Source organism: Mandrillus leucophaeus, unplaced genomic scaffold, assembly GCF_000951045.1.
Source record: "Mandrillus leucophaeus isolate KB7577 unplaced genomic scaffold, Mleu.le_1.0 Scaffold262, whole genome shotgun sequence".
Taxonomy (NCBI): domain Eukaryota; kingdom Metazoa; phylum Chordata; class Mammalia; order Primates; family Cercopithecidae; genus Mandrillus; species Mandrillus leucophaeus.
Window position 1 is genome coordinate 1 of NW_012102721.1, and position 12632 is coordinate 12632.

The window sequence follows — 12632 nt, forward strand, 5'->3', positions numbered from 1 at the left end:
CATTGGCCTGATGACTGAATCTGTGCCCACAGCATTGTGATACCAAAAAGTGAGACTTTCTAGAGAAAAGAGAATTAGATATGTCACGAAAAAGAAAAGCACTGAGTTCATCACCATGAGAAAATCAGAACTTTCGGGGATTTCCTTACCCTGACTCCATTTACACTTTAGTGTTATTTTTGGACTTTCACATGGGAGGGCACCCCTGCACTTAGCAGATGCTAAAGGTCTTAATTCAGTCATCATCTCTGACCCAGGGAGGTGCTCTGTGGGGTCAAGGGTGCGGGGCAAGTTAAGCTTGAAAGATACACGGTCCCCCGAAAGATACTTCTAGGGAGTCATTGTCCAGGTAGGCAAGAGCCAGACCCTGCAGGGAGAAGCTCCCCCAGAGAGACCTCAGTGGGTGGGCATGGCTGAGGCTTTTGTTCTGCCAAGTCTGAGCTACAGCAGGGTATTCCTCATACCCATGCCCACCGTCAGCAATGCTGAGAGATGATGCCAGGGCGATGCCTGTGATGGCCGGATCTGAGGACAGTGCTCCTTCCCCTTCTCTAAGAAGACTGACTGAAGACCCAGAGGTTTGCGTAATGCTCGGCTGACTGAAACTCAGCTCTCCGCACTCTGGTTGATCCAGTTCTACTAGTTGTGTTTAGTGATGAGACCCAAGACTGACATACTTCATAAGGCATTCAGTCTGGACTAGGCTCTTTGTAGCCAAAAGTCTGCTCCTAGGCTCCTGGAAGACCTTGCCCTTTTGCTTGAATGTTTTGTGATTTCTATCAGAATTTTAGAAACGATGATGATTACATGTTTATTTCACTAGTGCTTGTTGGTAGCAGATATTTACATTGCCTGAGAAAAACAGCCCTTCATATTCTTATAAAGATTGGCTTAATTGATATCACAGTATTGATGATCGGTGTTAATGCAGTGGGCACTGAGCCTTAATCTTGAAATGGGCAATTACACAAAGTCGGTAGGAACATTTCATTCTCTGAAATCAAGATCTGTTTACTATGTGGCCACAATTCTCCGGCCAACCACAGTGCGTGTTAGGATTCGCGTCTAGGGCGTATAGTGTCTAAAAATAACTCTATAAATACCATTTTCATCAGTGATAAATCTAATCTCCATCACTTAATCATGTTGACTGCCCCAATGAAATATTTTTGTGTGCCTTAAAAGTATGTTGCCTTCCTTTTCCTGGGACTCTCTTATTGAATTAGGTGGATACATGAAGCTTTCTTTTACCAAGGCAATGAGGCCAAGTAAAAGTTTGACTCCTTTTACATTTATTTAAGTTTTATGGTGTTGAACTTTGAGATTTGTTTCCTCCCACTTAGTTGTTATGCTCTTCCATGCAGTTGAAGGGTCACAAGCTTTTTGCATGGTCTATATCGTAGATACCATTACCTACTTAGTTTCAGACGCAGGATCAAATCCATCATTTATCTGTCCACAATACAACAACATCACAATGATTTGTTACATTGTCACATTTTTTTCTTTCTCATCTGATTTCCAGGAAAGCACTCATAAGAGAACTTGATATGTTTTTCTATAGAACTAAAAAGATAAGGAACCTAGCTTGGCTGACTACATCTGGCATTAGAAATTCTTCCTTAGAAGACAAGGGAGTTCAGCTTAGTGACACTAAAGAATGTCATTTAATATTGACTTATCTAAAAATCCCAAGGTCTGGACTTTTTCCATTCATAATGTCTGTAATTACCAATCTTTGTCTTTGCTTCAGACTCAGAAAGCGCAAGAAATCCAACAAGCCTTTACTACACTTCCGTGTCTCCCTGAGCTCTTTTCAAAGGACCTTTTGGTTTTCCATGAGAAGCATTTAGTTCTTTAATTGCATGTTAAACTTCTAGCTTAGTGGCTAGAGAGAGCCAGAACTAGCGCAATTAAACACGAGCAGTAGTTCCAGGTTCACGTTCATCACCTTGATCAGTTGTAAATTGTAGGCTAGAGAAAACTAGCAAGAAAACAGAGGGAGACATCTGGGCCACCTATTTAGCTCTCCTCCAAGAGAGCCTAAGAGAGAAGTCACGTGGAGGAGCGAGGCGGGTTTGATGTGCAGCAACCACTGCAGGTCTGGGCTGCTTTGCTGAGCAGAGACTGGCAGCCTGAGCTACGTACATCATCCAACGCCTGTGGGTGCCACTGAAGCAATATTTCTGTTGCAGGGCTGAGAATGTCCATTTCTCTGTAGCTGATTAAGGAGTAATTTTACTGTGTCTACTTTCTGAGTTGACCACTAGATCCTGGCTGGCTGTTGACTCTGTTTGCCACTCTGGAGGAATGGCTATGAAAAGGAAGGATTCTTCCTTTGAGACCCTAACTGAATGACTGGCCTCTCTAAGTCTCGTGAAGCAGATGTCCCTCTCAAAAAAAAAAAAAAAAAAAAAGGTTATGTTATTTTGACCAGACTTATGAGTGACTTCAATAGATTTACACTAGAAAAAAAGTCATTCTTCTACATTGCCTAGGAATCTGTTAAGGGTACAGTACAATATTTCATAGTACTTAGTAGTACTACTATTAATAGTACTATTACTAGTACTTAATAGTACCAATAGTACTTAACAGTACAGTACAGGGGTCAGCAAACTTTTTTTTATACAGGGCCAGATAGTAAATATTTCAATCTTTGCCGGCCACACGGTCTCTGTTGTAATTACTCAGCTCTGCTAGTGCATGTGGAAGCAGCCATAGGCAATACACAGACAAATGGCTGTGGCTGTGTTCCAATAAAACTTTATTTGTGGACATTGAAATTTGAATTTAGGATGATTTTCACATGTCACAAAATATTCTTCTTTTCTTTTATTCCCCCAATTATTAAAACATGTAAAAATCACTTTTAGCTCACAAGTGGTCCAATAACAGGCAGCAGACCAGATTTTTTTTTTTTTTTTTTTTTTTTTAGCAGATTTGGTTTGCCAAAATTTTTTGTAGTAAAAATAGCCCACAGCTTAGGACCTTGTGACCTGGATTTGAGACAAGGAGCTATGATTCACTGGCCTTGTAAACTTGGCCAATTTGCCCAAACCCTAGTTTTCCCTCTATAAAATGTAAATTATAATACTCAGCCTCTCATGGTGAATCAGAATGAAATAAGATAATTTGTACAAGTGCTCTTAATGCTCTCAAACACCATACCATGTTGGGTAAAATATCATTTTGTTATTATTATACATTCTGTGATTTATCAAAATATCTTAGCAGCCTTCTGACAGAATTTTGACTTCTAGATGACACTCTGCATCTAAAGCACTCAAGACATTGAAGGCAGAACTATTAGGAAGAGGTGTGCTTTACTAAATTTTAAACTAAAGGCTCACATTTTCTTAAATACAGGTTGGCCATAAAGTTTAGAAACAAGATAATGTTATTTTAGTGTATTGTAATGTAATATCAACGAATCATCTATTAGGTATATGTTACCTATGTTTTTCAATGTTAAAGCCATCCATTGAGAGGAAATCTCCTGGAAGATAATGTTTACCATATATAGAGGACACTGAACTTTCAACTACCTTCCTGACATTTCTAAATCATACAGAGTATCACCCAAGTCAAGGAAAAAAAGACTGAAGAGTAGCCAGACTATTAGCAGACTGTTTTGGAAATGATTTACTATGAGTATTTTAACCATATTCTTTCAGCAAATCAAATGATTTCCCATTCTTCTGGTGAGTTCAGGTAGTTTTCTAATAGCTTTCTTATGCCTCCTTTTTCTGTCCACCAGTTCCCACCTTTGTAAGCAGTTTCTAAATATCCCAAAGACACTGGCCTAAATCTAAATAAAAAAGCAAAGGGGAAAAAAGTAAGAAACGTGGAATGTAAGAAAATGTGGGGATGGAAAGCATAAGAATGTTGCTCTGGAGAATTCAAAATTTAGACTATTAAATGAAGTCATGAATAGTTTTTAAATTAGAATGCAATGAAAAATAGACATTTCAGAGCCCTAGCTTGGTTAAACCTGCAAGAGAAAATTGTGCTTAAGAAATAGGTTGACATTTGCAGCTGGATTTCTGTTAGGGAACATAAGGTACTGAACTAAAACAGTAGAATTGGAACTGGAGAACCAGATAAAAGAACAAAGGGCGGGGATAGATGGAGGAAGGGAGTTGGGGAAGAAAGAGTTCTGTCTCATGGACATAGATGGGATATATGTTGGAACAGCCAGGCTGGAAGGCCATGTTTGAAGGAACATTGAAGGAACAGAAAAGTTGACATTTGCTATGTTAATGCAAAAGAGTATAGCTTGCCCAGGGGACAGCTAAAACATAAATGATTTTATTGGTTCCAGAAAGTTGATTTATAAATGAATGGGTGCTTTTCCAGTTGGAGAGCACGTTGAGGTGGGCGGAGGTGAGAATCCAAGGAACTCAGCAGCCTTGTGGTGGGGGTCATGTTTGCAGCTGAACCTGCCCTTCCATCCAGGAGCACTTTGTTCTGTCAGATTGGGGTCAACCGTGGCAAACCATACCCTTAAATTCCAAATTCTTATCGGGCTCACGGATCCCACCATGCTTTATGGAAAAGCGACTGAAATGCATTAACCAAACAGACCAAAGGATCAAGTTGAGAGTGATCTTCACTGGTTATGGATACTGTTGTATTAAAAGAGACTTTTAAAAAATTCTCATTGCACTTGGTTTGCTAATGGAGTGACTGAGGGAATGAGGACTGGATATTGGAGAATAGAATGAGTAGAAATGGTGGGGTCAATTTTGTTGAACTGTCTTAATGGAAAACACCATTCGCTCACTACTTGCTGCTTAGAAAATCAGTCTCAATGAACTTTCAGTTCCAAATTTTAACGGTTGACACAAAATACACTGTTAAACTGTGTTAACAACTGTAGAAAAATAGACATGTTTGATAGGGACATTCTAGTAAAAGGTTCTTCAGGAGCATCCTCATTTAAAGATTCAGAGGCTCACATTACAAAAACGAGATTTGGTTCAAGTTCTGTCTCCAACTACATTGACAACAAAGACAGTGAGAAACAGGGAGAGACCTCACATCTGGGTGCCCGTCACAGACACAGAACTGACAGGTGCACGTGGCCAACGTGTTGTCAAGGCTCTTCGTTCAGTTGTGCTAAAGGGCAGGCAAGCAGGGATCAGGCCCTGAGCTGCTCTTCCAACCAGACACCAGGTTGTGCACTGTCCTTTAAACCTTAGCAATGGAATTAAAAAGGCCCAGTGAGTCTTCAAGAGCTAAATTAGAAGACATTTTGCAGCCCCTACTCCATCTCGTTTCATACCTGCCATGGCCTGCCCTGCAACCCTGGCAAGGCTGCAGGGGAGCTCCCCAAGCCAAGAGTGCCCTTCGTTAGGCTGCCTCCAGGTCAGGCCATGGCTCCTCCTCGCAGCCTCAAGGGGTGTGTATCGAGCTTCCTCCTCCCGGACAACCACCTCCTTCTTAGAGTGTGTGAAATAAAGAAATGATTCAACAGAGATTCAATGCAAAAAAGGAAATGCTGCCAAACAGGAAAGGGCTATGGCCAACAGTTTTGTCTTCCTTAAAGTCAGTGCCAAGAGGCAGTTGTTCTGATCCAACGTCTCTGAGATGGGAGAAGAGAGGCCCCGAGGTTATATTTAGGAGCCACTTTCCTTATCCTGGGACTTCTTTTTTAGTAGACAAGGTCCCCAGACTACAGCAAAGGCCTGTGCAATCAGGTCAGGGAAGGCAAGGGAAACAAAGAGGGACAGCTAGTTTGATCTCTTTGACCTCCATGGTGCAGAGCCTCAAACTGAGCACAGCTGTAGGAGCTGAAAATAAACTTGGATCCATTCAATGAATATTTATGATGGGCAACTGTGTTAAAGAACAAACAGCTTATAAATGCAAAATTAATGTGAAAGATCTGTTACAGTGCAAAATCTCCACCTGCCCTGGAGGTTTGAGCTAAGATTTATTTTCTTATGTTTTTCATTTTAAAATTCAGATTTCCAGTACAAATACCCTTCCTTCCTTCCTTCCTTCCTTCCTTCCTTCCTTCCTTCCTTCCTTCCTTCCTTCCTTCCTTCCTTTTTGCAGATTAAAGTGAATTAAGGCTGGAGTTTTTTGTTTGTTTTCTTTTGATTGAGAGACACTTTGGATTTGATTTCTAACCTGTGGCGTACTCTGGAGACATTTCTTAGACAATCATCAAGATTGTTGATCTAATCTTTGAATACTGAACTCTGGTCATTTCAAAATAATAAAAGAATAAAAATAAAAGATCACAATGCAAGAAATGCTGATGGATAAGCCCCAGGGACAGGCGAGATGTCATTCTCAGAACGCCAGATAGAGTCAAAGCGTGAGAGGTCGATGATTATAATGCGTGTCACTCACTACATGCCTTCATGAATTTCATGGCTTTAGACCCAAACCATCTTCTGCTAACTTACCATGTCTCATTGTAACAGTCTGTAGAGAAACTACAGCTGGAGAATCAATGGTTTTGCAGAAAAGTTTCCTAAATTATTGTACTACAAAGGGCAAGAGCTCATGTGAAAAGTAAAAACATACCTTTGGTGACATGCTAGAGAATATCTCCTTCCTGGTATTCCCCCTCCTCCAGGCCAGTTAGTGAGGCCCTTGTTATCTTTTAAAAAAAGACATCTGTTTTGTAACATTTCACAGTATATCAGCATATTGGTGGTGGGTTTTGTCATCTACCAGATCTCTCAATTTCCCCCAGACCTATGGCTTATTAGATTCAATGAAAGGATCAGCATGGGAACAGTGAGGTACCCTAACGGCTGCCAGTCTGAGACACAAACAAAGGCCGTGCACTGAAGGGCCAGCCGTCAACAGGATCAAAATAACCTGGAAAACACAGACATCAAAACAGAAACGCCTACTGCATGTTAGGAATCTTTCTCTCTTTTTTTTTTTTTTTGCTTCTTATTTCTAAAGTTATATATCTAAACCTACATTAATGATACATCTATGTACAGTATTTAGAAGTTCTGTTCTATGGTACTTTTGTACATGCTGGGTTTTATAACTAACTACAAAAAGAAAATAATTACATAAGGCATATATATGTACAGTGGTTTGTCTTCAGCTCACCTGGGCCCTATAACTGCCACGCCCACACGGGGGCAAGCACCTCACCCTGTAGTAGATGAAAAGAATTGGGATCTATAAAACTGAGGGCTCCACTCTGTGTCTCACTGAATGAATAAATAGGCACCGGAAACCTTGCTTGTCATATCCCAGGTAAAATCTTTGACACACCTTTTTGAGTGATCTGGTATTATACAACACATGCAGGTAAGTAACTGAAATCTCCAGGAGCTGGACGTGTAGTATTTTGGGAGGAGACCAGGCTTGGGCCACAAACGAGAGCACTTTGCACCTTCATCAAATCCACGTCTACCTTGTCAATCTAAACAACTGAGAGAGGGCAGGTAGATATTTTACACCTTGAAGATTTGTTTTCTGGTCATGTAAAAATTAAATATAAATAAAGAACAAAGCAAGAGAGACAAAAAAGAAAGAGAATGAGAGACAAGGGAAGATTGTGTCAGGGGGAGAAGAGAAGGGGTTGCCCAGCTAGGGCACTAAACTTTGGATTCATTCTCCAGGTTTGCCACATCACCATTTCTTTCTGTTTGCTCTTCAAGGTTCTTTTCTTCCTCTTCAGTCTCCAGTTCTGCATGTTGGTTGAGTTTGCTGGATACAGACCAACTCAGGGGCAGCTCTGCCCTGCTGGCTAACTCGGCCAGCTCTTTGGCACTAAGGGATGGGGTGCTGGTCTCATAGGTCTCATGGAAGCTGTTGTAGTCAACTTCGTAGAACCCATCCTCCAGGGTCAGGACAGGCGTGAACCGGTAACCCCACAGGATCTCACTGGTGATGTAGGAGCTTCGAGCTTGGCATGTCATCCCTGCAGAGAGAAGAATGGAGGCTTTAGCATATGTGAGTGTGGGCTTTCCATGGCCAAGGAGTCACAGAGAGCCGGGAGGAGTACTGCATGCAGCTGTTGAGACTGACCTGCATACAGTGCCACAACTTAGTAGGTGTCATTCACGTTGTAGACACATGCTAATGTGCCATGGAGATTCCAGGCCTCTTAGGGGAGTCCTGGGGAACAATGAGAGAGTCCTGGCTCACATCAAGCCACATTTGCCTGCACGGTCATGCACAAAGAAAATCAAATGTGCAAATGCACACAAGTGTTTGCTTGTGTGTGGCTATGTCTGGTCCACTCTTTGCTCTGGGAGAACCCTGAAGCCATGACCCTGGCCTCCTACTACTCTTGGAGACTTAGCCTGGGTTCTAATGGTATTTGAGCTCTTTAGCCGCAGACTTAGAATGAAATTTCATATACGGAACTACACATAGGCTGCTTTTAAGCTAGAGGCCACAGATCAGTGTTACCCTCCCACCTGCCATTAATACACAGGCCATGACTGTGGCCCCCAGATGCAGTTGGAAGGGTTACCCACCTGAATTTGCACTTTCCTTAGGCCCAGTGGTCATAGTTACTCAGATTGTGCAATCATAACTACTTTAAAAGCTTTTCCCCCTTCTTTTTTTTTTTTGAGATGGAGTCTTGCTCTGTTGCCCAGGCTGGAATGCAGTGGTTCCGATCTCGGCTGACTGCAAACTTCGCCTTCCGGGTCTAAGCAATTCTCCTGCCTCAGACTTCTGAGCAGCTGGGACTACAGGTGCACACCGCCATGCCTGGCTAATTTTTTTTTTTTTTTTGTATTTTAGTAGAGATGGAGTTTCATCATGTTGCCCAGGCTGTTCGCGAACTCCTGAGCTCAGGCAATCCACTTGCCTCGGCCTCCCAAAGTGTTGGGATTACAGGTGTGAGCCACTGCTCCTGGCCACTTTTCCCTTTTCTTAAACATGAGAAGCCTTTCTGTAATTTGCACAAAAGCACCACGTGAGCTACCAGCAGCCCTGGAGTCAGGAAGTAGCTTTCTTTTAAATATGAAATGGCAGAATGAGGAAAATTCCAGCCAACTCGTTAGAAAATAAAAATAGGCAACAAGTGTGGCATAAGATATGAGAAATGACACTTGTGTGTGTGTGTTTTTTTTTCCGAGGCCAAAGAATTCTTTTATAAAAATTCTCAGGAAATGGAAATATTCGTCCAGTCATTAATCCAGGGCTGACTTCTCCATTAGGCAAAAAGGCATGGTGTCTACAGCTCATGATACTTTTAGAGGCCCATGAAAATGTTTTAACTTTTTTAAAATCAGAAAATATAAACTTTTAGATGGAAAAATTGTTAACGTATTCATCTTTACACCAACACAGTTGTAAAATACAATTTAACACATTTTCTTAATGGGGCAAGGGACTTACAAAGGCAAAATCACCAGGGACTCATGAATGTTATACTGTGGCCCTGTGTCCATTCATTCAGGAGAGCAGCCAGCCAGCCAGTTGGTATGTCATCTGTCAGGACCACCAATAAGTATTGCGCAGCTGCTTTGTGCTGAATGCAGGTGGATTAGGGAGAAGAGGATACCTGTGAATGTTTACACAGAAGAGTCCAGAGCTACACAACATTCCTGCAGCACTACATTTGCTCCTTGTGTCTAGAAGAAGAAACTGGGGTGCCAGGGACCTATGTGATTGACTTAACGATAGCTGTCGGGCCTGAGCCAGCACCAGCCCTCATCCTAGCTCTGTGCTCTTCCTCTTAATCTTAAAACCGAAATGTGACCCTTTTTCAATGTTTCCTTGGATGACCCACAGAAGCCCCCTCTTTATGCCTCTAAAACAAATATTGCAGGGCTTTTAGGTATTAGAAAAATAGGTCAACACTGATTTGATTTTACTTCTCAAACAATGTTTCTCTTCTGAATTGTTTTCTTTATCTGTGCTTGGGAGTGGTGGGGTGAAGACAGGTGATGGCAGGGATATGTGGGCTCAGAATGAGGAACAAACAGGAAGTCAAGAGGAGAAGGTGATCCAATAACTCTCTTTCCACCAAGGAAGTACATATTTATGGTAAAGTGGCTAGAAAATAGGGCTGTGATAACAGTTGGGGAAAACAGCAAGCTAATCAAAGAACAAAAATATATTTTTGGGAAAGATGTTCATAGGGAGCTTTGGAAAACTCTGACATATTCCTGAGAAACTAGAAGGCCACATGCATGTGTAGGGCTGTGTACATGCCCAAGAAAACCAGAGAAGGCCCTGAGCTCTCCCTTCTGGTTGACACTGAGGCTCTGTGCAAGTAGGAGGTGAAGGTTAATGCAGAGTTGTAAAGTGCCTGACTGAATGCTGAAGGCACGTCCCACCATGTACATAGAGACCCTTGACAAAGACTGGGAGATTTTTGGTTACTGGCTTTTAAGAGAACCTGTCTAATTATTAGCTGATCACTAAATTAACTGAGCAGAGACTTTAGTGGCCATATACACAAAAAGTACAGACCTTACAAAATTAGCTCAGGAAAGTGACTGAAAAACAAATAGCAATGGCAACAAAAAACTCTGAAAAGGAGGGAAAATCTCATTTTCAGGATTACTACATTATATTATTTAAAATGCCTGTTTTCAACAAAAAACTATGACACATGCAAAGAAATAAGAAAGCATGTCCCATACACAGGAAGGGAAGCAGTCAATAGAAACTGTCCTTGAAGATGTCTAGGCATTGGATTCACTAGAGAAAGACTTTAAATCACCTATTTTAAATATGTTCAAAGAACTAAAAGAAGCCATGTCTAAAGAGCTAAAGGAAATTAGGGAAACATTGTTTCCCCAAATAAAGAATATCAATAATAAAAATAAGTTACATGTAAAATCCAAACATAAATTCTGAAGTAAAAAGTACAATAAATGAAAGAAAAGAACTACTACAGGAACTTCGCAGATTTGAGCTGGCAGAAGAGAGGATCAGGGAGCCTGAAGATAGGTCAGTTGAGATGATCGAGGTATAGAAATTAAGAAGAATGGAGAAAAATGAACAGTGCCTCAGAGACCTGTGGGACACCAGCAAGCATACCAACATACGCATTACAGGAGCCCCAGAAAGAGAGTATTAAGAGAAAATACCAGGAGTAATCTACACATGTAAGAAGCTTATCAAACCACAAGTAAGATGAACCCAAAAAGATTCACACTGAGACTCATCATGATCAAACAGTTGAAACATAATGATGAAGGTGGAATCTTGAAGGCAGCAAAAGATAAACAACTCATTACATGCAAGTGATTTTCAATGACATTAACAGCTTATGTCTCATTAGAAACCATGGAGGCCAGAAGGCAGTGAGAAGACATTATTCAAAGCACTGAAAGAAAAAGACTGTCAACTGAGATTCTCTATCTGCAAAATTATCCTTCACAAATGAAGGAGAAATGAAGCCATTCCACGAACAAAAGTGGAGAGACTTTGTTGCTAGCAGACATGTACTCCAAGAAATACTAAAGGGAGTCCTTCAGACTAAAATAAAAAGACACTAGATAGTAACTCGGATGAGAACAAGTGTGTTCAGGGTGGTATGGCCATAGACTAGACCGTAACTCAAATCCACATGAAGAAATAAAGAACATTGGAAAAGGTAACTACATAGGTAAATATAAATGTTTTTCTCCAGCATAATTTTATGGTTATTCCATTTTATGGCAATTATACTATGCCATTATATGAATATATCATAGTTTTATTTAATCAATAAAACAAAATGATCCAAAATATGTGGTGGGTCTATTTGTTGGGGGAAATATTAATAATACTGACTTGGTTTGTGGAGGTTGTCTTAAGTGTACTATTATGGGCTGAATTGTGCACTCCCACCCCCACATTCATATGTTAAAGTCCTACTCTCCAGTATTTCAGCATGTGACATGTTTGAGATGGAATCTTTAAAGAGTTAATTAAGTTAAAATAAGGTCATACTGGTGGGCACAATATAATTGATGTCCTTATAAGAAGAGGAAATTAGGACACAGACACACACAGAGGAAAGATCATGTGAAGACACAGGGAGGGGATGACCATCTGCAAGCCAAGGAGAGAGGTCTCAGAAGAAACCAGCCCTGTTCACACTTTGTTCTCAGACGTCTATCATCCAGCATTGTGAGAAAATAAATTTCTGATGTTTAAGCTACTCAGTCTGTGGTGCTTTGTTATGGCAGCAAACTCAGTACACTTACCGAGTTCCACAGGGAGAGGAAAATACCTTTCCACAGTGCCATTTGAAAAGGAGTATTTAATTTATGTAATAAGTAAGATTTAAGTAAATGCTCATGAATGCTTTTCCAATTTTTGTTCATCATTTTCGTATCAGAACTCATTTAAAAAAGGATAAAAAAGAATATTAATGTTTGCCTATCAGTAAACATTAAAAAGTATTTCTAGGGTAAATTGATAATTTTCTTCAGAAAAATTCCTGTCTTACATATTGACCTAGGTCCCAGTCCAGTCTTTAAAAGTGTGATGTTTTACTGAATTTGGAAAAGTAACAAAATAAAACCAACAGAGTTAGCCTCATAAGAAAGGCAGAACTGCCAAGATGACATCTGTGTGTATGCATGTGGTGTTTATGTTCCATATCAGCGAGATCATCAGAAAATCTCCCTGAGCTAGCTTATTTTGTGAGTATAGTACTTTCTGGAAGAAGTAATGTTTCATTCGATGAG

The 12632-nt window shown here is 40.7% G+C and overlaps 1 protein-coding gene across 2 annotated transcripts in view; it reads right to left on the bottom strand.

Annotated features, from left to right (window-relative positions):
- Nucleotides 1-6655: 6655 nt before the first annotated feature.
- The window catches only part of LOC105542557 (G protein-activated inward rectifier potassium channel 2), a 319874-nt gene continuing 313897 nt past the window's right edge, over nt 6656-12632 (bottom strand). For both annotated transcript variants that reach the window (XM_011984138.1, XM_011984139.1), the window contains exon 4: nt 6656-7906. In XM_011984138.1, the coding sequence (XP_011839528.1) occupies nt 7581-7906 (326 nt within the window). In that variant the 3' untranslated portion in view covers nt 6656-7580. The remainder of the gene's footprint in view (nt 7907-12632) is intronic.